Source organism: Dendrobates tinctorius, unplaced genomic scaffold (genome assembly GCF_039654945.1).
Source record: "Dendrobates tinctorius isolate UK_male_01 unplaced genomic scaffold, ASM3965494v1 ptg000293l, whole genome shotgun sequence".
Taxonomy (NCBI): domain Eukaryota; kingdom Metazoa; phylum Chordata; class Amphibia; order Anura; family Dendrobatidae; genus Dendrobates; species Dendrobates tinctorius.
Window position 1 is genome coordinate 23,857,560 of NW_027361960.1, and position 26,455 is coordinate 23,884,014.

Sequence of the window (26,455 nt, forward strand, 5' to 3'; positions counted from 1 at the left end):
ACAGCACAAAACAAAAATGTCAGCAAATTTAGTAGCGGGGCGTGATCGCTCATACAAACAAGTCCAGCAGTAAAATGCAGCAAAAGTGCAACCGGCACTTATACGTGGAAGTCCTGCAGTAGTATGCAGCAAGAGAGTGATGGGCACTTATACGTGGAAGTCCAGCAATAGTATGCAAACTAGAGTTCAACGGGCACTTATACGTGGAAGTCCAGAACTATGCAGAGAGAGGAGATGACACCTTCATGCAAGTCCAGAAATACATAGGTGGAGTATAATGGAGTAGGTCCTTAAATGTACCTTTTGGGCTGAGAAGTCCCGCAAAGCAGCCCGCAACAGAACACAGTCTCAGAAGTCAGGACAGCAGGTAACCCCAAGATAGGATCTGGTAGTAGCTTAGAAGACTGAAGGCAACTGGAAGTGGTGAGGCAGAGCACCGAGTAATGAGCAGCAGCAGAAACTCCAGAGGCAAGCCAGGAGGAAGCTCAGAAGCAAGCAGCAACAAAATACTCAGGCAAGGAGGATCTCCAAACCTGGACTTAAATAGCAGGGCAGACAGGAAGTTCCAAGACATGGTGAAGTACAAGACTCCATCTTTGACAAGGGCAAAACAGGCTCCATGGAGCCATCCGGAATCCTTACACTCTCGCTGTTACTAGCGGCAGCAGGCACCGGCTGATGGGAGCAGTAGTCCCATAAGCTGACAACAGTGACCGAAGGTGAACTTTATACCTCCGATCACACCTGTTATGATGATTTTACCACCGATCAGAAGCAGTATTGGCCACGCTGTCATGCACACGACAACGTGACAAACACCCAGTGTTCGGGGATTTTTAAATCATTATGATTTAAAAAGAGAAAACAGTAGTTTGACAATAAATGGCTTCACCCAACCACTAACCATGAGTGGAGAAAAAGGTTTGGTGTTACCATTCATGTTCTCTGAAAAAAGGCCAAGAAAGCAAAAATTCTGCCGGGTTATGTAAGCTTTTGAGCACAAGTGTATATATATATATATATATACACTGCTCAAAAAATAAAGGGAACACTCAAATAACACATCCTAGATCTGAATGAATCAAATATTCTCATGTACAAAGTTGAATGTGCTGACAACAAAATCACACAAAAATCATCAATGGAAATCAAATTTATTAACCAATGGAGGCCTCGATTTGGAGTCCCACACAAAATTAAAGTGGAATGTAATGTCCTTAAAACACATCAAAATGATGCTCAGTTTTGTGTGTGGCCTCCACGCGCCTCTCTGTATTGTGAGTGGCTTCCACGTGCCTGTATGACCTCCCTACAACACCTGGGCATGCTCCTGATGAGGCAGCGGATGGTCTCTTGAGGGATCTCCTCCCAGACCTGGACTAAAGCATCTGCCAACTCCTGTACAGTCTGTGGTTCAACGTGACATTGGTGGATGGAGTGAGACATGATGTCCCAGATGTGCTCAATTGGATTCAGATCTGGGGAATGGGCGGGCCAATCCATAGCTTCAATGCCTTCATCTTGCGGGAACTGCTTACACACTCCAGCCACATGAGGTCTGGCATTGTCCTGCATTAGGAGGAACCCAGGGCCAACTGCACCAGCATATGGTCTCACAAGGGGTCTGAGGATCTCATCTCAGTACCTAATGGCAGTCAGGCTACCTCTGGCGAGCACATGGAGGGCTGTGCGGCCCTCCAAAGAAATACCACCCCACACCATTACTAACCCACTGCCAAACTGGTCATGCTGAAGGATGTTGCAAGGCATCAAATCACTCTCCATGGCATCTCCAGACTGTCACATCTGTCACATGTGCTCAGTGTAAACCTGCTTTCATCTGTGAAGAGCACAGGGTGCCAGTGGCAAATTTGCCAATCTTGGTGTTCTGTGGCAAATGCCAAGCATCCTGCACGGTGTTGGGCTGTGAGCACAACCCCCATCTGTGGACGTCAGGCACTCAGACCATCCTCATGGAGTCGGTTTCTAACCGTTTGTGCAGACATATGCACATTTGTGGCCTGCTGGAGGTCATTTTGCAGGATTCTGGCAGTGCTCCTCCTGTTCCTCCTTGCATAAAGACTGAGGTAGCGGTCCTGCAGCTGGGTTGTTGCTCTCCTATGGCCCCCTCCACGTCTCCTGGTGTACTGGCCTGTCTCCTGGTAGCGCCTCCAGCCTCTGGACATTACGCTGACAGACACAGCAAACCTTCTTGCCACAGCTCACATTGATGTGCCATCCTGGATGAGCTGCACTACCTGAACAACTTGTATGGGTTGTAGAGTCCGTCTCAAGCTACCACGAGTGTGAAAGCACAACCAACATTCAAAAGTGACCAAAACATCAGCCAGAAAGCATTGGTACTGAGATGTGGTCTGTGGTCTCCACCTGCAGAACCACTCCTTTATTGAGGGTGTCTGAATAATTGCCAATAATTTCCATCTGTTGTCTATTCCTTTTGCACAACAGCATGTGAAATTGGTTGTCAAACAGTGTTGCTTCCTAAGTGGACAGTTTGATTTCACAGAAGTTTGATTTACTTGAAGCTATATTCTGTTGTTTGTGTTCCCTTTATTTTTTGAGCAGTATATACGACCTCGCATATATATATATATTTATATTTATTTATATACTAGCTGAAGAGTCCGGCGCTGCCCGGGCATAGTAACCAACTGTGGTTAGTTATAACAAATTATAATGATTATATTGCACATAAAAACATTTCACATCATATAGTCAACACTACAGATTTGCAACACAAATTAACTAAACGATTACCCAAGTATTCTCTCCTGTGTGATACTTTCTGCTGAGCTGTGTATCTAATCCTATCGTGTGTTACTGACTGCTCAGCTGTGTATCTAATCCTCTCCTGTGTGTTACTGACGTCTCAGCCGTGTATCTAATCCTATCCTGTGTGATACTGACTGCTGAGCCGTGTATCTAATCCTATCCTGTGTGATACTGTCTGCTGAGCCGTGTACCTAATCCTATCATGTGTGTTACTGACTGCTCAGCTGTGTATCTAATCCTATCCTGTGTGATACTGACTGCTGAGCCATGTACCTAATCCTATCATGTGTGTTACTGACTGCTCAGCCGTGTATCTAACAATATTCTGTGTGATACTATCTGCTGAGCCATGTATCTAATAGACGATAACACCATAGAAATGATAAGAATAATAAGCCTCAGTTACCACAACTTTCTACATAGAAAACTGTTGCTGATAGCAACCAATCACAGCTCATTTTTCATCTTTTAAACAGCTCTGGGACATCGTGGCGAGTTTTGAGTGGCGACTTTTGTGTTTTGACTTTTATGTGGCGAGGTTGGTGTATGTGTGGTGAAATGTGTGCTGAGGGTGGTATATGTGTTGAAGCACGTGGTAGTGTGTTGCGCATTTTGTGTGTGTTCATATCCCCGTGTGTGGTGAGTATCCCATGTCAGGGCCCCACCTTAGCAACTGTACGGTATATACTCTTTGGCGCCATCGCTCTCATTCTTTAAGTCCCCCTTGTTCACATCATCTGGCAGCTGTCAATTTGCCTCCAACACTTTTCCTTTCATTTTTTCCACATTATGTAGATAGGGGCAAAATTGTTTGGTGAATTGGAACGCGCGGGGTTAAAATTTCACCTCACAGCATAGCTTAGGATGCTCTCGGGTCCAGACGTGTGACTGTGCAAAATTATATGGCTGTAGCTGCGACGGTGCGGATGCCAATCCCGGACATACACACACACACACACACACACACATTGAGCTTTATATATTAGATATATACAGTATATAATATGTATGTATACATAATATAAATATTTTTATCTATACAAATGTGTTTTACCTTAGTGTCTCCATATTATTGTCTCCATATGAGTTATGAATAAGTGTGTGCAAAAGCATTTCTATGTATGTGGTCATCTAGAATATGGAAGAGGTTAGGAAGAGGCAAAGATCGCAAAATGGGCAGTTGATAAAGTAAAAGTTTTAGTGCACACTTCGTATGCCACACTCCTCACTTTCCTTGAAAAACTATTTTAAAAATTGTTAAAAATGAATTAAACTAATTGTATTTCAAGAATGTTTACAATTTTGGCCTGAAGGGAGGACTGCTTTTTCCACTCAATCTGGTGCCCATGGTACTGTTAAACAACCACTGTACAAGAGCAACCAATGTAAATGTTATCTACAAAACATTTAACAAACAGTTCAAATAATGATGATATTAATACTAAAATAAATCTTACAAAAGTATATAGCATATTACACACTTATGGGCAGGGGTTGACAACCTTATGGCAGCTCATCAGTGTAGTCTTCTAAAGGCTCAGAAAACTGTAATAAACTCTTTTTTTAATAGTTTTAAGTGATGAACTTGATAACTATGTGAAAACTGAAGGCGCATGGCTGGTGGGTAAAGAAAGAGCATTTTATACAACAGCTGATGATTTGGAATGTGCGAAGATGTGTGATGCCGAACAGAAGTTTACTTGCAGGTAAATAGTACCTACAATTTTGTACATATCTGAGATCGTTCAGTATATTAACTACTTACATTATGTACCTATTGTTAATTTAAGATAACATGCTTTGCTATATTATAACCTAATGTGTTTTTTTTTAATTCCCAGAAACAATATTGTAAGATAATAATTTTATTTATGCTGCTCCAACATATTCCACAGCACTTTTCATTTAGGCAACGACATACGAAAGTATTCACCCTCTTGGCATTTTCATGTTTTGCTACCTCACAACCTGGAATTTCACAAATTTTTTTTGTTTTTGAGGGTTTGCATCAGTTCATGGAAAAAAACATATCTACAACTGTGATCATTTGTTTTTCTTTTTATTCTGAAGCAAACAACAAAATACCTGAAAACTTAAGTGTGCATAACTAGTCACCCTCCCAAAAGTCAGTACTTTATAGAACATCCTTTTGTGGCAATTACAATGGCAAGTCACTTTGGATAAGTCTCTATGAGCCTTCACATCTTGGGATTCCTCAAGGCAAAACTGCTCCAGTGCCTTCGACTTAGGGTACTGTCACACTTAGCAATATCGCTAGCAATATCGCTATAACTTGCAGTGATATTGCTAGCGATATCGCTGTGTGTGATACTTACCTACGACCTTCTCCCCCGCTGGTTATCGCTGATCGCGCGAGAGCGTCCAGGACTGTTTCTCGTCGTCAGCTTCCTGCGCGCTTCCTGTGGAGAGATGAGCGACGAGCGTGGAGCCGGGCGGGAGGACATCAGGATCGCCTAGTGTGACAGGGAGGTAGCGATCCTCGACCGCTGCTATGTCGCTGGTGAGATCTGCCTGTGTGGCAGCTCACTAGCGACCACTTAGCGATGCACCAGCGATCCTGACCGGGTCATATCGCTGGTCGGGATCGCTGGTGCATCGCTAAGTGTGACAGTACCTTTAGATGGCTTCTGCTGGAGAACAGCAATATTCAACTCTGACCACAGATTCTCAAATGGATTAAGGTCTGGGCTTTGACTAGGCAACTCCAAAACATTTATACGTTTCTCCTTAAACCACTCAAGAGTGGCTTTAGCAGTATGCTTTGGATCATTGTCTTGTTGGAAGGTGAACCTCAGTCCCAGTCTCAAATCACTGACAGACTGAAACAGGTTCTGCTCAAGAATATCCCTGTATTTCACACCAACCATCTTCCCCTCGACTCAGACCATTTTCTTGTCCCTGCTGCTGAAAAACCTCCATGCCACTACTGGGGATGGTGTTCTTAGGGTGATGAGCCGTGTTGGTTTGGCGCCAGACACAGCATGTACCTTGGTTGCCAAAAAGTTCCATTTTGGTCTCATCTGACCACAGCACCTTCCTCCATGCATTTGGGGAGACTCCCACATTTCTTTTGGCAAATGCAAAATGACAATTTCTGTGTGTAAGTAAAGGCCTCTTTCTGCCCAATCTTCCATAAAGACCTCCTCTTAGGAGTGTACGCTTGTTGTGGTCGTATAGTCTGATACTCCAGTCTATGCTGAGGAACTCTGCAGCTCCTTCAAGGTTACCTTTTGGTCTATGCTGCTGCCTCTCTGATTAATGCCCTCCTTGCTCAGGCTGAGGATTTTGGTAGGTGGCCCACTCTTGACAGGATTGTTGTGGTACAGTGTTCTTTCCATTTGATGATAATGGATTTGATAGTGCTCTGGGGATCATCAGAAATTGGTAATTTTTTTTATAATCTAACCCTGACTTGTACTTCTCAGCAACTTTATACATGACTGATTTGAATATCTCTTTGGTCTTCATGATATTGTTTGGTAAGTGGTGCTCCTTGTTGCAGCCTTTGTGACCTTTCAGAAAAGGTGGGTATATACAGTGGGTGTTGAAAGTATTCAGACCACTTTACATTTTTCACTCTACACTTCATTGCAGCCATTTGGTAAATTAAAAAAGTTCATTTTTTTCTCATTAATGTACACTGTGCACCCCATCTTGACTGAAAAAAAAGAAATGTAGAAATTTTTGCAAATTATTAAAAAAGAAAAACTGAAATATCACATGGTCATAAGTATGCAGACCCTTTGCTCAGCATTGAGTAGAAGCACCCTTTTGAGCTAGTACAGCCATGAATCTTCTTGGGAATGATGCAAAAAGTTTTTCACACCTGGATTTGGGGATCCTCTGCCATTCTTCCTTGCAGATCCTCTCCAGTTCCAACAGGTTTGATGGTGAGCGTTAGTGGACAGCCATTTTCTGGTCTCTCCAGAAATGCTCAATTGGGTTTAGGTTAGGGCTCTGGTTGGGTCAGTCAAGAATGGTCACAGTTTTGTTCTGAAGCCACTCCTTTCTTATTTTAGCTTTGTGCTTTAGGGTTATTGTCTTGTTGGAAGGTAAACCTTTGGCCAAGTCTGAGGTCCAGAGCACTCTGGAAGAGATTTTCATCTCTGTACTTGGCTGTATTCATGTTTCCTTAAATTGCAACCAGTCATCCTGTCCCTGCAGCTGAAAAACACCCCAATAGCAGGATGCTGCCACCACCATGTTTCACTGATGGGATTGTATTGGGCAGGTGATGAGCAGTGCCTTGTTTTCTCCACACATATTGCTTAGAATTATAACCCAAAAGTTCTTTCTTCGTCTCATCAGAAAAGAGAATCTTATTTCTCATAGCCTGTGAGTCCTTCATGTGTTTTTTAGCAAACTCTATGCAGGCTTTCATATGTCTGAGACTAAGGAGAAACTTCCGTGTGACCACTCTGCCATAAAGGCTCGACTGGTGGAGGGCTGCAGTGATAGTTGACTTAGTGGAACTTTCTTCCATCTCCCTAGTACATCTGTGGAGCTCAGCCACAGTGATCTTGGGGTTCTTCTTTACCTCTCTCACCAAGGTTCTTCTCCCATGATTGCTCAGTTTGGCTGGACGGCCAGGTCTAGGAAGACTTCTGGTGGTCCTAAACTTCTTCCATTTAAGGATTATGGAGACCACTGTGCTCTTAGGAACCTTGAGTACTGCAGAAATTCTTTTGTAACCTTGGCCAGATCTGTGCCTTGCCACAATTCTGTCTCTGAGCTCTTTGGCCAGTTCCTTTGACCTCATGATTCTCATTTGGTCTGACATGCACTGTGAGCTGTGAGGTCTTTTATAGACGGGTGTGTGCCTTTACAAATCAAGTCCTATGAGTTTAAACACAGCTGGACTCCAATGAAGGAGTAGAACCATCTCAAGGAGGATCACAAGGAAATGGACAGCATGTGACTTAAATATGAGCGTCTGAGCAAAAGGTCTGAATACTTATGACCATGTGATATTTCAGTTTTTCTTTCTTAATAAATTTGCAAAAATTTCTACATTTCTGTTTTTGTTCAGTCAAAATGGGGTGCAGACTGTACATTAATGAAAAAAAATGAACTTTTTTGAATTTACCAAATAAATGCAATGAAACAAAGAGCGAAAAATTTAAATGGGTCTGAATACTTTCCGTACCCACTGTATTGACAGACCATGTGATGCTTAGATTTCACACAGGTGGACTTCTTCTCACTAGGTATGTGACTTATAGGCTACTAGCTGAAGAGCCCGGCGCTGCCCGGGCATAGTAACTAACTGTGGTTAGTTATAACAAATTATAATAATCCTCCATCCCATAGTCCCGTGCCCATATACCCATCACACATCCACGATCCCATAGGCCCGTGCCCATATACCCATCATACATATCCTCCATCCCATAGTCGAGTGCCCATATACCCATCCTCCATCCAATAGTCCCATGCCCATATACCCATCATACATATTCTCCATCCCATAGTCCCATGCCCATATACCCATCATATATATCCTCCATCCCACAGTCGAGTGCCCATATACCCATCATACATCCTCCATCCCATAGTCGAGTGCCCATATACCCATCACACATCCTCCATCCCATAGTCCTGTGCCCATATACCCGTCATACATAGCCTCCATCCCATAGTCCCATGCCCATATACTCGTCATACATATCCTCCATCCCATAGTCCCGTGCCCATATACTCGTCATACATATCCTCCATCCCACAGTCCCGTGCCCATATACCCATCATACATATCCTCCATCCCACAGTCCCATGCCCATATACCCGTCATACATATCCTCCATACCATAGTCCCGTGCCCATATACCCATCATGCATATCCTCCATACCATAGTCCCGTGCCCATATACCCATCATACATATCCTCCATCCCATAGTCCCGTGTCCATATACCCGTCATACATATCCTCCATCCCATAGTCCAGTGCCCATATACCCGTCATACACATCCGCCATACCATAGTCCCGAGCCCATATACCCGTCATACATATCCTCCATCCCATAGTCCAGTGCCCATATACCCATCACACATCCTCCATCTCATAGTCAACCATTATGACATCATAATGAGCGGCGGCAAAGCTTGCAACCTATGATGACATCAGCGTCGCCATGGCAACCATTGTGACATCATAATGAGGGGCGGGGCTTGATATGCACACACTGCTTCCCCGGTATGCAAATAGGGGCATTATGACATCATAATGAGGGGCGGGGCTTGACGCGCACACACTTTTTCCCCAGTATGTAGACGGGGGCAAAATTGTTTGGTGAATTGGAACGCGCGGGGTTAAAATTTCGCCTCACAACATAGCTTAGGACGCTCTCGGGGTCCAGACGTGTGACTGTGCCAAATTTTGTGGCTGTAGTTGCGACGGTGCGGATGCCTATCCCGGACATACACACATACACACACACACACACATACATACATACACACATACATACACACTTTGAGCTTTATATATTAGATGTGCCCACGTTGCAGAAATGCTGCGGAAATGTCTGCAGCATTTCCATAACTCCCTGCCGTGGGTAAAACGCATGTGGAATTCGCATGCACTTTCCCACAAAACACAAGCGTTGTGCAAGCATTTTTAGCTTGCAGAATGCTTGCGCTTTTCCAAGCGATTTGAAGCATCGCTTAGAAAAGTGATTGACAGGTTGGTCACACTTGTCAAGCATAGTGCTTGACAAGTATGGCCAACTTTTTACTATTGATGCTGCCTATGCAGCATTAGTAGTAAAAGATAGAATGTTAAAAATAATTTAAAAAAATAAAAAATAGGGATATACTTACCCTCTGTCGGCCCCCGGAGTCATCCCGCCTCTCAGCGACACTGCCGGCAACTTCCATTCCCAGGGATGCCTTGCGACAATGACCTCTGATGACGTACAGTAGCACCACACGAGACCGCTATTTCATCAGAGGTCATTCGCGCAATGCATCCCTGGGAACGTAAGATGCCGGCAGCGTAGCTGAGAGGCGGGAGCACTCCGGGGGCTGACAGAGGGTGAGTATATCCCTATTTTTTATTTTAATTCTAGTTTTTACAGGGATATGGTACCCAGGGCATGGAGGAGAGTCTCCTCTCCTCCAGACCCTGTGTACCATCCGCACATGAAGTGCTCATTTCACGCAAGGTGGACATAGCCACATGCGTAAAGTGAGCGTTTCAATGCAATCCTATGGCGGCGGAATCACTGCGATTCCGCAGAATTAATGAACATGCTGCGAATTTTACCGCTATGCGATTCCTCAGCGGTTTAATCCGCAGCATTGGCACAGCAACTGCGGAATCCCATAGGAATGCATGGGGGTGCGTTTTATTAGCGTTTTTTAAGCGTTTCCACTGCAGCAAAAACGTGGCGGAAACGCATAAAAAAAGCAACGTAGGCACACAGCCATAAAGGTAATTTCGTGCACCAGAAATTTTTAGGGGCTTCATAGAAAAAGGGGTGAATACATATGCGCATGCCAATTTTTAGTTATTTGATCCCATAAATGTAATTCATGCCTATATTTTTCTCACTTCACTTCACCAACTTAAACTATTTAGTGCTGATGCATCACACATAAATCGGATTACAAAAATATTTAAACAGAGGTGGTATGAAAAAAGGTAAAAAGCCAAGGGAGTTCAAACTTTTGCAGGACACTGTATGCAGACAATAAAGAAATAAATTAGAATATTGTTCAACAGTTACAGGAGAAGTGAAGGTTCTGCTCGCAAGCTTACAATCTCTAAAGAAATAGGGGGACACAATAGGTAAAACGTGCTTGTCGTGTAAGGTCCAGCCATCAATATAATAAATGTGGTTTATTCTATAAAGCTGCATGAGGATGTTAGTCTTATATCAGTTGCAGAAGAGAGATCACTGGTGATAGAGATGAGGAGGGAGATGAAGGATGGTGCAGAACTGTAGAGAGGTCTGTGGGTGAGGGAAATAAGTATGTATTGTACTCTATAGATGGATAACCAGTGCAATGACTGCCACAAGCTGGAGGCATTGTTGCAATGGCTGGACAGAAATATGACCCTGGCTGCTGCATTCAGGATGGATTGGAGGAAAGAAAGTTTGGTTAGCGGGAGATTGATCAGTACAGATTTGCAGAAGTCCAGCCGATAGTAAATAAGAGAAACATTAAGAATTTTTGCAATTCGAAAGGTGAGAAAAGGTCAGATTCTGGAGATGTTTAGTAAATCAAACCCCTCTTTATCACCCCCTTAGTTAGGGAAAAATAATAAAATAAAAAAAGTATTTATTTCCATTTTCCCATTAGGGTTAGGGCTAGGGTTAGAGTTAAGGCTATGGTTATGGCTATGGCTGAGATTAGGGTTAGGGGTGTGTTGGGGTTAGGGATGGAGTTAGAATTGGGGGGTTTCTACTGTTTGGGCACATCAGGGGCTCTGCAAACGCAACATGGTGTCTGATCTCAATTCCAGCCAATTCTGCGTTGAAAAAGTCAAACGGTGCTCCTTCCCTTCCAAGCTCTGCCATGCACCCAAACAGTGGTTTACCTCCACATATGGGGTATCAGCCTACTCAGGACAAATTGCACAAAATCTTTTGGGGTCCAATTTCTCCTGTTACCCTTGGGAGAATAAAAATTAGGGGCAAAAATATCATTTTTGTGGGAAAAAAATATGATTTTTTTTATTTGTATGGTTCTATGTTAGAAACTTCAGTGAAGCACTTGGGGGTTCAAAGTGCTCACCACACATCTAGATAAGTTCCTTGGGGGGGTCTAGTTTCCAAAATGGGGTCACTTGTGGGAGTTTTCCACAGTTTAGGCACATCAGGGGCTCTTCAAATGTGACATGAGGCCCGCAGACCATTCCATCAAAGTCTGCATTCCAAAACATCACTATTTCCCTTCCGAGCCCCGACGTGTGCCCATACAGTAGTTTTCTTCCACATATGGGGTATCAGCATACTTAGGACAAATTTTACAACAACTTTTGTGGTCCAATTTCTCTTGTTACTCTTGGGAAAACAAAAAAATTGGGAACTACAAGGTCATGCTTGTGGAAAAAATATGATTTTTTAATTTTCATGCCCGGGCGTTATAAACTTCTGTGAAGCACTTGGGGGTTCAAAGTGCTCACCACACATCTAGATAAGGTCCTTGGGGGGTCTAATTTCCAAAATGGGGTCACTTGTGGGGGGTTTCCACTGTTCAGGCACATCAGGGGCTCTCCAAACACGATATGGCGCCCGATGTCAAATCCAGCCAATTTTGCGTCAAACTGCGCTCCTTCCCTTCCGAGCTCTGCCATGTGCCAAAACAGTGGTTTACCCCTACATATGGGGTATTAGCGTACTCAGGACAAATTGCACAATAACTTTTTGGGTCCTGTTTCCCTTGGGAAAATAAAAATTGGGGGTGAAAAGATCATTTTTGTAGAAAAAATATGATTTTTGAATTTTACGGCTGTACGTTATAAACTTATGTGAAGCCCATGGGGGTTCAAAGTTCTCACCACACATCTAGATAAGTTCCATTGGGGGTCTACTTTCCAAAATGGTGTAATTTGAGGGCGGTTTCCACTGTTTAGGGACATCAGGGGCTCTCCAAATGCAACATGGTGTCCGATCTGAATTCCAGCCAAAAAAGTCACATGGCACAGCTTCCCTTCCGAGCTCTGCCATACACCCAAATAGTGGTTTACCCCAACATATGGGGTATCCGCGTACTCAGGACAAATTGCACAATAACTTTTGGTGTCCTGTTACTCTTGGGAAAATAAAAATTGGGGTTGAAAAGATAATTTTTTTGGAAAAAATAAGATTTTGTTAAATGTATGGCTGTACGTTATAAACTTCTGTGAAGCCCTTGGGGGTTCAAAGTTCTCACCACATATTTAGATAAGTTCCTGGGGGGGGTCTAGTTTCCAAAATGGAGTCACTTGTGGGGGGTTTCCACTGTTTAGGCACATCAGGGGCTCTCCAAACGTGCATGGCGCCCGATCTCAATTCCAGCCAATATTGCGTTTAAAAAGTCAAACGGCACTCGTTCCCTTCCGAGCTCTGCCATGCGCTGAAACAGTGGTTCCCCCCACATATCAGGTATCAGCGTACTCAGGACAAATTGCACAATAACTTTTGCAGTCCAATTTCTCCTGTTACCCTTGATAAAATAAAAAAATTGGACCTGAAGTAATTTTTTTTTGTGAAAAAAGTTAAATGTTCATTTTTTTTAAACATTCAAAAAATTCCTGTGAAGCACATGAAGGGTTAATAAACTTCTTAAATTTGGTTTTGAGCACCTTGAGGGGTGCAGTTTTTAAAATGGTTTCACTTTTGGGTATTTTCTATCATTTAGACCCCTCAAAGTAACTTGAAATGCGATGTGATCCCTAAAAATAAAATGGTGTAAAAATGAGAAATCGCTGGTCAACTTTGAACCCTTATAACTTCCTAACAAAAAAAAATTTTGGTTCCAAAATTGTGCTGATTTAAAGTAAACATGTGGGAAATGTTACTTATTAAGTTTTCTGTGATTTAAGGGCATAAAAGTTCAAAGTTGGAAAATTGCAACATTTTCAAAATTTTCGCAAAATTTCAATTTTTTTCACAAATAAACGCAAGTTATATCAATGAAATTTTACCACTACCATGAAGTACAATATGTTACAAGAAAACAATCTCAGAATCACTGGGATCTATGGAGGCATTTTAGAGTTATGACCTCATAAAGGGACAGTGGTCAGAATTGTAAAAATTGGCCCAGTCAAACAACCCTTAGGAGTAAAGGGGTTAATACACTTGCCCTACATAACATGCAGGTATACACAGTTACTCAATGAACAAGTTAGTGGGAGTGCTTCTTTAAAAAAAGTAGTCCTCTTTAGACAATTCCTATTGGTTAGGATGGTCATTTGATGGTGGGCTGATCATAAAGTATCCTCCTGCTTGGTTCCTAGCTATCATTTGTAATCTGTAGAAAAACCTGTAGGGTGTGTGTGCATGTTAATGGTCTCACATTTTACTTGTTTGATGAGTGATTGGCAGTCTTCTTACCCTGCACAATTATCAGGAAAAGTGCATTTTTGGGAATGCTCATTCACGATAATCTGCCTGTCATTGGTTTACAGCGACAGAGCAGAGCCAGAAGACCACAGCGCCTGATTTCTCCTACTCCTGCACTGATTAGGAGCACTTCTCCTTAATATTAAATGGTGCAGGTTTCTTTTAGCAGTGCAGTGGATAATCTGCTCAGTTGAGAGCTCCCTGAAGCCACTCCCATCTCCTATATAATCTGGGCCCTGTCAAACACTCATTGCCAGAGTTTGCTTTTCTGCATGGTTGGAGATTGTTGGCTGGTGGTTGCTGTTTGAGAAGGCATTTGGTGAATTTATCTGTGACTGTTGCTAGGTTTTCGGTGTGGGCTAATTTCCCCTCCTTATCCTACTTTAGTTTTACCCCATCCTCCACTCCTCGATGCATAACTCTGTTGTTTGTGTGGGTATATTTATATGATCGGCATTTTCCTTTATCCCTGTTTGTATAACCTTGTTAGTCTGGTTGGTGTATTACAGTACACTTCTACTCCCCTCTTCCCTGGATGGGGGAAGGAGAAGGGTACAGACTGAGGGTGGATTCAGGAGATAAGGCATGGTACTTAGCCATGGCATCTTCACCATCAGAAGTAATCCAGTGAACAGGGCAAGCTAGGATGCCCTTAACGTTATGGACAGGGAAGGAGCCCCTGGTCCTGAGACACCCGACAACAAAACCATGACACTGCCAGTGTAAAAATCACCCTTAAGTGTAACTGTAAACAGGTACACAAATGCAACAGCGCAGAGGATGAGGGCACAGTGGTACCGTAACTAACAAATATTTATTTGATTAAAATACGTATAAGTGATGCCTGTGGCACAATATAAGGAATAAAGCAAATGGTGAAGGGGCTGTGAGTTACTGTACAATAAAATACAGCAACTCAACTATACAGAATAATAGCAAAATTCTAATCAGACACTATTGTCCAGTTATTACAAATAAACAAAATATTATCATCACTATCAGTCTCATTACCACCGTCTCTTTGTCTCTCTGTAGGCAAAACGAGTACAATACAGACCCTAAAGGAGGGATATGATACCACACCATTAGGCAATTATTATTTTTTTTTATCTATGAGTCACTTTGTGCACCCATTACGCTGGCTACCTTCATCACCCTGTGTACCATGCATCTACTCCGGAAGTAACAGCTAACACAAATGTTCTTCTTCAACGGCCTGGACATCTCTCTCTCAGCTATGCTTCTGCTCCCTTGGCTTGAATCTCTTGGCTCTGGTCACTCATCTCTGGTTATGGCCACCCAGCTCGCTCTTGTCACTCGCCCCTGATTCTGGCTACTTGCCTTTTCACTAATTTTGGGTCGAGGTTTGGTCACTTGATTCTTCACTCAAGTCTAGTCACTAGATTCTTCACTTGAGTCTGGTCACTAGATTCTTCACTCGGGCTTGGTTACTTGTAATGGCAGCTATAAGCCAAGCTGACTACATCGCATGTATGTCCTGCTACAGGTTCAGGCACCGACTCATCTCTTTTACTGCCCTCCTTGGCCTTTTATAATTACTAACTGTACCACAGCTATCACCTTCCCTTGTGTCTCATTCAATTTCTTCCTACAGGGAATATGTGTCATGATTCAGGTTGGATATGACAGGTTTTGAATAAGTAACCTTTTTTTTCCTTTGAGCTGGTTGCTTGGAGTTGGTTTTGCCCCCGGTGGTCATTGGGGTTATTGCACAGTGGTGTCTTTTGTCCTAGTTTGCCCCGGTGGTGGTGAGCGTTATTGCACGGGAATCTCTAACAGGTGTGAGACTCTGGCTCCTAACTATAAAGGTGTGTCAGGTGTTCTCACTCACTGTTGGTGATATTGGTGTTTTCCAACCATCCTTGGTGAAGGAAGGAACTTGAGAAGAGTCCCGGGCAGCCCAGTCAGAATCCTGGAGTGGCAGCTATGGTGTCAGCGAGGAGTTCTTGCAAAGCTTGGAGGAGTGGCAGCTATGGAGTCAGGGTGGAGTTCTTGCAAAGCTTGGTGGAGTGGCAGCTATGGTGTCAGCGAGGAGTTCTGGCAAAACTTGGTGGAGTGGCAGCTATGGTGTCAGCGAGGAGTTCTTGCAAAGCTGGGTGGAGTGGCAGCTATGGTGAAAGCTGCACTCAGATGCTGGACTCTGTTGCTGGAAGAGAGCTGCACTCAGATGCTGGACTCTGTTGCAGGAAAGCTGCACTCGGATGCTGGACTCAGTTGCTGTAAAGCTGCACTCAGATGCGGGACTCTGTTGCTGGAAAGCTGCACTCAGGTGTTGGATCCGGTTGGAGGAAAAGATGCACTCAGGTGTTGGACTCTGTTGCTTGGAGCATTAGCAACAGAGCAAAGCTAAGTGGTGTTTCCCTGTTTGTCACTTTCCTCAATGTGTGTTTTAGTGCAGTGGTGGGATTAGTTTCTGCACCGTCCACTTCACTAGTAAGAGATTGGTTCAGGGCGAGCTAGGGATTTCAGGTATCCTAATCGGCGCCCGGTGCGGAACCGGCCTAGGGATTGTTAGGAGTGTAGAGACACTAACTCAGGGGAGTGCAGGAGGTCTCCACGTCCCTGTTCCCTATCGCAGGGCCACCATTGTAATTATTTTCCTGGTTTTCCCCTTTATTCTGAAATTCGCCCTGCTGGAGGCGGTGTATCCAGACATATGTGTACTACTGAAATTCGCCTGCTGGAGGCGGTGTATCCGGCTGCACGTTCTATTATTTAAATTCACCCTGCTTGAGGCGGTGTATGCAGGGTCACACGTGTCATATAAATTCGCCCTGCTGGAGGCGGTGTGTCCAGTCACACGTGACCATGACAATATGCACTTCACTCTTCAGTTCCTGCTGATTCAATTCTCTCTACTTTCCCTTTTCCTATCATCTTTGACCAGCAGATGTCAGTGTTAGTTTGCAGACACTCTGTTAAGCATTAACTGTGTGAGTTCTCACTTGTTCATCTCCTTATATAACAATGACCATTCAATAATTGGGTACTCCTTGGAGAAGTCGCCATTTATAATCTCTCTTTCCATTTGAACCAAAAGAAGAGGGTCCTGTGTTGTGAACTCTCTTGATCTGACTTCTGAGTCGGCGCTCCCTCTGGTGGTTTCTACGGGTGGTGGGGCTGGTCGTGTTGACAGAAGTCTGTTATGAGCTCATTTTCTGCTCCACCAGCTGGGAGTTCTCCTTCCGCTCTCCCTCTGGTGGTGACAGGAGGTGGTGAGGTTAGTTTTATTGGTAATGGTCTGCCACCTGACGAGGAGGATAATGATTGGATCTCTGGAGTATCAGACTGGATATAAGACAGCCGACGCCCTATCCTGTTGCTGGTGATTCAGTCTGCTTCTCAGGTCTTGGACTTCAGCTCTGCTCCATTCTTCTCAAGTTAAGTTTGTTTTTTGCTAATGTTCACACTTGCTCTTGTTGGTCAGCTCAGTTTTTGTGTGGTCAGCCAGCCCGGCTGGGCTGTGCTGAATCTCCACTCTTATTTAAATGTATTTGCCAATTTGCCTTTGATTAGATTGGCCTCTTTTTGGCTCTGTCTCAGAATATTTCAGAGTGCTGATATAGTGGGAGAAGTCTAGTGACTTCAGGGTTAATTTTGTTATCAGAAGTGTTGGACATTATTTTGGGTAGGGTTTTTTGGCAGATTGCAGACAGTATCTTTCCTTTCCTGTCCTTTCAAGTTAGTTTGGCCCCATCGTTTGCTCAGCCTATTTTTCTGCCTTTGTTTGTGTTTTCATCTTGCTTCACCTTTAATACATGTGGGGGGCTGTCTCTCCTTTTGGGTCTGCTCTGGGGGAGTTAGTTTTCTCTTTTCTTACTTTAGACTTATTTAGTTCTCTGGTTGTGACGAGGCGTCCAGGACCATCGTAGGCACGCTCCATGACTGCTGCTAGTTGTGTGTTAAGATCAGGGGATCTGCAATCTGCATAGTTACCAACCTCTCTGGTTTTCTGAGACTTAGCGTGTGTTGTTTTTCTCCTCGGTGACCCATTCATAACAGAAGTCTATCACCTGAAGACGATGATTGGAAGTCAGGGGTTACAGACTGGGAGGATTTAAGTGAGTAAGCTTCCTTCAGTTGCTGCTGGTGATTTTGGTTTCTCTTCCTGTGCATTGTGAAGTCTGCTTTTTCCCCTCCTTGGTCTTGCATCATTCAGATAAGTTATTTGTTTGCTGGAATCTTTTGCATTTGATATAGTTTTTGCCTTTCTCTGCTTTCTGCTTTGCTGTGTGGGTTCAGCTTTATTCCCTGCTGGGATTTGTGCTGGACCCCGCTCATATGTCACAGCTTATGTCATTCTGTTCAGTATTGCTAATTCCCTGTTATATTAGTATGTTTTGCTTTGCTTCCAGTTCACACCAGAATGTTGATCTAGTGGGGGAGAGGTCGTGTGGCCTTAGTGTTTTTGTATATCAGACGTGTTGGATTTTTTAGGGTTTTTGCGTGATTGCAGACAGTATCTTTTCTGTCCTGTCCTATCTAGACAGTTTGGGCCCCATCATTTGCTCACTCTATTTTCTACCTGCGTTTGTGCCTCATCTTGTCTCACCGACAATATATGTTTGGGGGTCTACTCCGGGGAAGGTTAGTTTTCTCCTTTCGTGCTTTAGGCTTAGTTAGCTCTTTGGCTGTGCCGAGGCATCTAGGGCATCGTAGGCACGTCCCCCGGCTAATGCTAATTGTGTTGTTAGGTTTAGGGGTCTGCAATCCGCTAAGTTACCAACCATTCTGGTTTTCTGGTTGCTTAGCTAATTCCCCGGTAATCCTCCTCGGTGACCGAATCATAACAGAATCACCAGCCAAAACTGTAGACTCTAGGGTACTCTAAAGAAGGAAAAAATTGTAAAAAAAAATAATTTTTTATATATTTCTTCCGCTTTTTCTCTGGGGACCATAGGAGGATTTTTTTCTTTAATGGAGACTAAGCAATTGTCCGATCGTGTTGAGCAACTCGCTGCTGAAGTTCGGGGAATTTCTGCCTATCTCGCTCAATCGTCTGCTGTGGGACTAAAACTTTCTATTCCTGATGTATTTTCTGGGGATTGATCTAAATTTATGAACTTTAAGAATAATTGCAAACTGTTATTTGCCTTGAAACCTAACTCCTCGGGGAACTCGGTGCAGCAGGTTAAAATTGTCATCTCCCTGTTGCGCGGCGATCCCCAGGACGGGGCTTTTTCTCTGACACCTGGGAATCCTATTTTGGCTGACGCGTTTTTCCAAGCTTTGGGGTTGTTGTATGATGAACCTAATGTTATTGATCAAGCTGAGAAAACCTTATTGGCATTAAACCAGGGTCAGGATGTGGCAGAGTTATATTGTCAAAAATTCTGAAAGTGGGCGGTCCCTACTAAATGGAATGATGACGCCCTAGCAGCTCTCTTTCGGAAAGGTTTGGCAGAAACCGTAAAAGATGTTATGGTGGGATTTCTGGTCCCCTCTGGTCTTAACGACTCTATGTCACTAGCCATTCAAATTGATCAACGTTTACGTGAACGTAAAACTATGCGAAAGGCGGTGCTGCCTTTTGAACAAACTTCTGAACCCATGCAATGTGATAGGGTTTTGTCTAGGGGGCAACGTCAAAAGTTTAGAAGGTGTAATAAGTTATGCATCTTTTGTGGGGATGCCTCTCATGCTATTTCTGTTTACCCTAAGCGGGAAAAACGTTTTGCCCACTCATTTGCTATGGGTATGCTGTGTACAGCCTAAATTCCTTTTGGCGGTTTCCTTGATCAGCTCCTTGTCTTCATTTTCTGCTGAAGCTTTTGTTGATTCAGGAGCAGCTCTGAATCTGATGGATTTTGACTGCCAAACGTTGTGGGTTTCCCATGATACCCCTGTGGACCCCAATTCCTTTGAGGGGTATTGATGCTACCCCCTTGGCGGAGAATAAACCCCAGTTTTGGACCCAGGTGATAATGCGGATGGCTCCGGACCACCAAGAGAATTGTAAATTTTTGGTGTTGCATGACATTATTGTACTGGGTTTTCCTTGGTTGCAGACCCATAATTCTGTTTTGGATTGGAAATCTGTGTCTGTGGTGAGTTGGGGTTGTCAATGTATTTTTAGTGACACTCCTGTTTTCTCCACCTCTCCCCAGTCTCATGATATCCCTGACTATTTGGCTGATTTTTCTGATGTATTTAGTGAGAGTAAGTCCGCGTCTTTGCCTCCTCATAGGAGTTATGATTGTGCGATTGACTTACTGCCCCGTTGTAAATTTCCCAAGGGTCGGCTTTTCAACTTATCGGTACCTGAACATGATGCTATGCGATCTTATATCAAGGAGTCATTGGAGAAGGATCATATCTAGAGTTGAGCGACTTTGGTCGGATCGGGTATCATGAAACAAAATTTGTTTCAGATAAAACTGGTCCGACTAGGGCAAAAAAAGTCGAAGTTTCGTCTGAAACCCGACCCCAATGCAAGTCAATGGGGAATAAAAGTAGGCATTGAGTGGATGAATGTCATCCGCTCAATGCCGACTTTTATTTCCCATTGACTTGCATTGGGGTATGGTTTCAGACGAAACTCCGACTTTTTTTGCCCTAGTCGGACCAGTTTCATCTGAAACAAATTTTGTTTCATGATACCCGATCCGACCAAAGTCGCTCAACTCTAGTCATATCAGACCAACCTCTTCACCTTTAGGTGCTGGGGTTTTTTTGTGGCCAAGAAAGATGGTTCATTAATGCCATGTATTGATTATCGTTCTCTTAATATAATCACTGTTAAATATCAGTATCCGTTACCCCTGATTTCTGATTTATTTTCCAGAGTTAAAGGTGCTAGTTGGTTTACCAAGCTTGACCTTAGGGGGGCGAATAATCTTATTCACATCGAGCACGGTGATGAATGGAAGACAGCGTTTAATTCTCCTGAGGGACATTTTGAGTACCTAGTGATGCCTTTTGGGCTCACTAATACCCCTTCTGTCTTCCAATCTTTCATGAACAATATTTTCCGGGACTTTGTGGAGAAGTTTTTGATCATTTATTTGGACGATATTTTGATTTTTTCCAGTGATAGGGATTCTTATGTGGAACATGTATGGACTGTGTTCCGGATTTTGAGGGAGAATTTACTGTATGTTAAAGGATCGAAATGTCTCTTTGGCGTACAAAAGATTTCGTTTTTGGGATTCATTTTGTCCCCGTCTGCTATTGAAATGGACCCGGCCAAGGTCCAGGCCATTTATGATTTGGTTCAGCCCACTTCCTTGAAGGCCCTCCAGAAGTTTTTGGGTTTTGCTAATTTCTACCTTAAATTCATAAGTAATTTTTCTGGTATTGTAAAACAACCTGACTGATTTGACCAAAAAAGGCGCTGATGTGGTGAATTGGTCTCCAGAGGAAGTCTCGGCGTTCCAGGAGCTTAAGCGGAGATTCACTGCTGCTCCGGTCGTACGGCAACCTGATGTTTCACTCCCATTTCAGGTGGAAATAGATGCTTCTGAGATTGGTGCAGGAGCCATTTTGTCTCAAAGTGATCCGGTAACCTCTAAAATGAAACCTTGTGCCTTCTTTTCTCGAAAATTTTCTTCATCTGAGCGTAATTATGATGTGGGCAATCGAGAATTGTTGGCCATGAAGTGAGCTTTTGAAGAGTGGAGACATTGGTTGGATGGAGCCAGACATCAAGTTGTGGTCCTTACCGACCACAAGAACCTGATCTATCCCGAATAGGCCAAGCGATTGAACCCTAGACAGGCTAGGTGGGCCTTGTTTTTCACGCGTTTTAATTTTGTGGTCTCCTTTCTTCTGGGCACTAAGAATGTTAAGGCGGACACCCTCTCTAGGAGTTTCTTTGTTGATTCTCTTGATGTGACCGAACCTACTACCATTCTAAATGAGGGTGTGGTTCTTTCCGCCATTTCACCCGATTTGAAACTTGCCCTGGAGGAATTTCAGGAAGACAAACCTGAATGATGCCCTATGGGGAAATTGTATGTCCCTGACCAGTGGAGGAGAAGAGTAATGTCTGAAATTCACTGCTCCGCGTTAGCTGGTCATCCTGGTATTTTTGGTACCCAAGACTTGGTGAGTTGGTCTTTTTGGTGGCCTGCTTTATCTCGTGATGTCAGGAATTTTGTGCAGTCCTGTGGGACTTGTTCTCGGTCCAAACCCTGTTCTCGTTCTAGTGGTTTGGGAATACCCGTGCCGGTGCCCAGGAGGCCATGGACCCATATTTCAGTGGATTTTATTTCTGATCTCCCTGTTTCTCATAGAATGACGGTTATCTGGGTGATCAGTGATAGATTTTCTAAGATGGTCCATCTCGTACCACTCCCAAAGTTGCCATTTTCTTCTGAGTTGGTGCTGTCATGGTCCAGTCCGGAGTTTATCTTCTGCTGTCTTCACTCCGGACTGGTCATGCGGGAGTTAATTTCCTCAGCCTCGTTCTGGAGCTAGCTGGGCTATTTCAGTCTCTCACAGCCTGCTGACCAGTGTTAGTGATAGCTCAAGCTTCCAGTTTAGAGCCTCTGACCCTTGTACCTTGGTGTTCCTCCTGCCTTTGACTGATACTCACGTGTATGACCCGGACTGATTTCTGACCCCGTCTCTTGGTATTCGTCTCTGCTGTTACGTTCCCTCTCTGGCATCTGACTCCCCGGCTTGTACCCCGACCACGTATTTCGTCTCATGTTTTGGACCCCGTGCTCATGTTCTGGCTTTCTGACTCTTGGCTTGGTATTTTGACTACGTGTATTGCTGCTCCTTCTGGTACGTCTGCTCCTGTTAGTTTCTGACTCGGTTCGTCTGACTATTCTCTCTCGTTACCTGTGGCACCTGTGCTGTTGCTCAGGGTTGCTGCTCTTAGTGTGTAACCTCTCTTCCCTCACCAGCTCCCCCTGGTGGAGGTTTCACTACATTATCACTAACCTATATAGAATCATAGAATCATAGAATCGTAGAGTTGGAAGGGACCTCCTGGGCCATCTGGTCCAACCCCCTGCTCAAAGCAGGATTCGCTAAATCATCCCAGTCAGATGTCTGTCCAGCCTCTGTTTGAAGACTTCCATTGAAGGAGAACTCACCACTTCTCGTGGCAGCCTGTTCCACTCATTGATCACTCTAACTGTCAAAAAGTTTTTCTAATATCTAATCTGTGTCTCCTCCCATTCAGTTTCATCCCATTGCTTCTAGTCTTTCCTTGTGCAAATGAGAATAAAGTTGATCCTTCTACAATGTGACAGCCCTTTAGATATTTGTAGACAGCTATTAAGTCTCCTCTCAGTCTTCTCTTTTGCAAACTAAACATTCCCAAATCCTGCAACCTTTCCTCATAAGACAGGGTTTGCAGACCGGTCACCATTCTGGTCGCTCTTTTCTGAACTTGCTCCAGTTTGTTGATGTCTTTTTTAAAATGTGGTGCCCAAAACTGGACACAATATTCCAGATGAGGTCTGACCAAAGAGGAGTAGAGGGAAATAATGACTTCATGTGATCTAGACTGTATGCTTCTGTTTAATACATCCTAGAATTGCATTTGCCTTTTTTGCTGCTGCATCACACTGTTGACTCATATTCAGTCTGTGATCTATTAGTATACCCAAGTCTTTTTCACATGTGCTGTCACTTAGCCCTATTCCTCCCATTCTATATATGCTTTTTCCATTTTTATTGCCCAGATGTAGTACTTTGCATTTCTCCCTGTTAAAAACCATTCTGTTAGTTGCTGCCCACTTCTCCAGTTTATTTAAATCTTTTTGAATCCTCTCTCTCTCTTCTCTAGTATTAGCTATCCCTCCTAGCTTTGTGTCATCAGCAAATTTAATCAGTTTACCCTCAATTCCTTCATCTAAATCGTTGATAAAGATGTTGAACAATACAGGGCCCAGGACAGAGCCCTGTGGTACCCCACTTGAGACATTCTTCCAACTGGATGTGCAGCCATTTACGACCACTCTCTGGGTCCGATCACTAAGCCAGTTATGAATCCACCTAACAGTTGCCTTGTCCATTCCATACTTAATCATTTTTTCAATAAGGATTGTATGAGAGACTTTGTCAAATGCTTTGCTGAAGTCAAGATATACTATATCTACAGCATTTCCTTGATCTACCCAATCAGTGATACCGTCATAGAAGGAAATTAAGTTAGTCTGACATGACTTATTAGTTACAAACCCATGCTGACTCTGTTTAATCACTTCATTCTTATCCAGGTATTGACATACATGTTGTTTAATAATTTGTTCAAAGATCTTTCCTGGTATAGAAGTCAGACTCACCGGCCTATAGTTACCTGGGTCCACCTTCTTCCCCTTTTTGAAGATAGGAACAACATTTGCTCTTCTCCAGTCTTCTGGCACTTCTCCTGTTCTCCAAGAATTTTCAAAGATTATAGAGAGGGGTTCAAAAATTTCTTCTGCTATCTCCTTCAGTACTCTGGGGTGTAATTCATCTGGACCTGGAGACTTGAATTCATTTAGGCTAGCTAAGTGTTTCCTCACTATCTTTCTGTTTATAGATATCCTGGATTCTTCTATTCCCTTAATAGGACAGTGAATAACAGTTGATGTTACATTTCCTTTCTGAGAGAAAACAGATGCAAAATAGGAATTTAAAAGTTCAGCCTTCTCAACATCCTGTCTTACCATTTCATCATTTTCATCCTGTAAAAATCCTATAGCATCTTTGACTTTTCTTTTACTTTTGACATATCCCCAAAATCCTTTATTATTGCTTTTGACATCTCTTGCAAGCCTCAATTCATTTTCAGCTTTAGCTAATCTGATTTGTGCCCTGCAGGTTCTGCAGACAGCATTATATTCTTCTTTAGATATGCCTCCCTCTTTCCATTTTATAAACATTTTTTTCTTCCTTTTTAGCATGTGCTTAAGTTCTGTGTTCATCCATCCTGGTTTCCTTAACTGCTTCCTATTCTTCCCTCTTTTCGGAATTGTTAACAACTGTGCTTTGAGAATTTCATTTTTCAAGATTTCCCATCCTTCCTGGACATTTTTGTCTTTAAGGATATCCAGCCATTGGATCCCTCCAATTCTCTTTCTGAATCCCTTAAAATCTGCCTTTCTGAAATCTAACCTTGATGTCTGAGTCTTCACAGGTCTTCCGCCTCTAGTTATCCAAAATTCTAAAATAGCATGGTCGCTACCTCCTAGGGTCCCAGCCACTTTTACCTCCTCAACCATTTCCTCCCTGTTTATAAGGATTAGATCCAAGGTAGCAGTTCCCCTTGTTTTCTCCCTTACCTTTTGGAAGATAAAGTTGTCAGCAAGAGAGGATAAGAATTTCCTTGACCTGTTAGTTTTGCCTGAGAGAGATTCCCAACAAATGTCTGGATAGTTGAAATCTCCCATGACAACTATGTCATATTTTTTGGAGAACTTGGCCATTTGATGCATAAAGAGTTCATCCATAGCTTCAGCTTGCACAGGCGGCCTGTAGTAAATGCCTACAATGGTGTCCTTTCCATTGTTCTGTCCTTGTATTCTTACCCAAACAGTTTCCACAGAACTCCCAGTCTCTGAAGCTTCAATCTCTGTGCAGATATACGCGTTTCTAACATACAAGGCAACACCCCCTCCTCGTTTATCAAGTCTGTTTCTTGCAAATAAGTTGTATCCTTCTAGTCTTGTATTCCAATCATGTGTATTGTCCCACCAAGTTTCAGTGATTCCAATGACATCATATTTCTTTTCCTGTGTTAGTAGTTCCAATTCTCCTTGTTTGTTGCCCATGCTTTGTGCATTAGTATAGAAACATTTTAGTTTGTGATTGGTTTCTCTTTCTCCAATATTTTTATTAATTAGATTCTTTCGTCTTTGTTCTTCCTTTCCACTTCTAATAGCAGAGTTCTCAATAGCATTTGTCAGGTGTATGGCTTTTTCTGGTCTTTTGCTTCCCTTCCCATGTTGTTCTAGTTTAAAGCTCTCCTTACAAGTGTAGCAAGGCGACTTCCAAATACATGCTTACCAGTCTTCGTAAGGTACACCCCATCTCTAGCAAGTAGTCCATCGTATAAGTAGTTCACTCCGTGATCCAGAAATCCAAATCGTTGCTGACGGCACCATCGACGTAGCCAGTTGTTCACCTGCAGAATCTTATTCCACCTCCTTGTTCCATGGCCATCCACTGGGAGGATGGAAGAGAAGACCACCTGCGCTCCCAGTTCTTTCACTTTCTTGCCTAAGTCTTCAAAGTCTCTGCAGATGGTTTCCAGATCGTTTCTTGCAGTGTCATTTGTCCCCACATGTAGTAGCAGGAATGGGTAGTCATCTGTAGGTCTGAAGAGTCCTGATATCCTGTCAGACACATCTTTAATTTTTGCACCTGGAAGACAACACATTTCTCTTGAAGTTATATCTGGTCTGCAGATAGCGGCCTCAGTTCCTCTCAACAGGGAATCCCCCATGACCACCACTCTCCGTTTCTTCTTCACAACATTTTTCTTTCTCCATCCAGGAGGACTCTGAAGGCGTACAAGGTTGCTGCTTGTTGGCAAAGTCTTATCCTGATGTATTTCTTCATTGTTTTCCTGCGTGAGAGCCTGGTATTGGTTTCTGAGCAGTATGGGTGCTGACTGCCTCCTGA

The 26,455-nt window shown here is 43.4% G+C and overlaps 1 protein-coding gene across 1 annotated transcript in view; it reads left to right on the top strand.

Moving 5' to 3' along the window:
- Window positions 1–26,455, top strand: part of PLG (plasminogen) — a 275,833-nt gene that overhangs the window by 62,644 nt on the left and 186,734 nt on the right. The window contains exon 2 of the mRNA XM_073560188.1: window positions 4,364–4,499. Within this exon, the coding sequence (XP_073416289.1) occupies window positions 4,364–4,499 (136 nt within the window). The remainder of the gene's footprint in view (window positions 1–4,363; window positions 4,500–26,455) is intronic.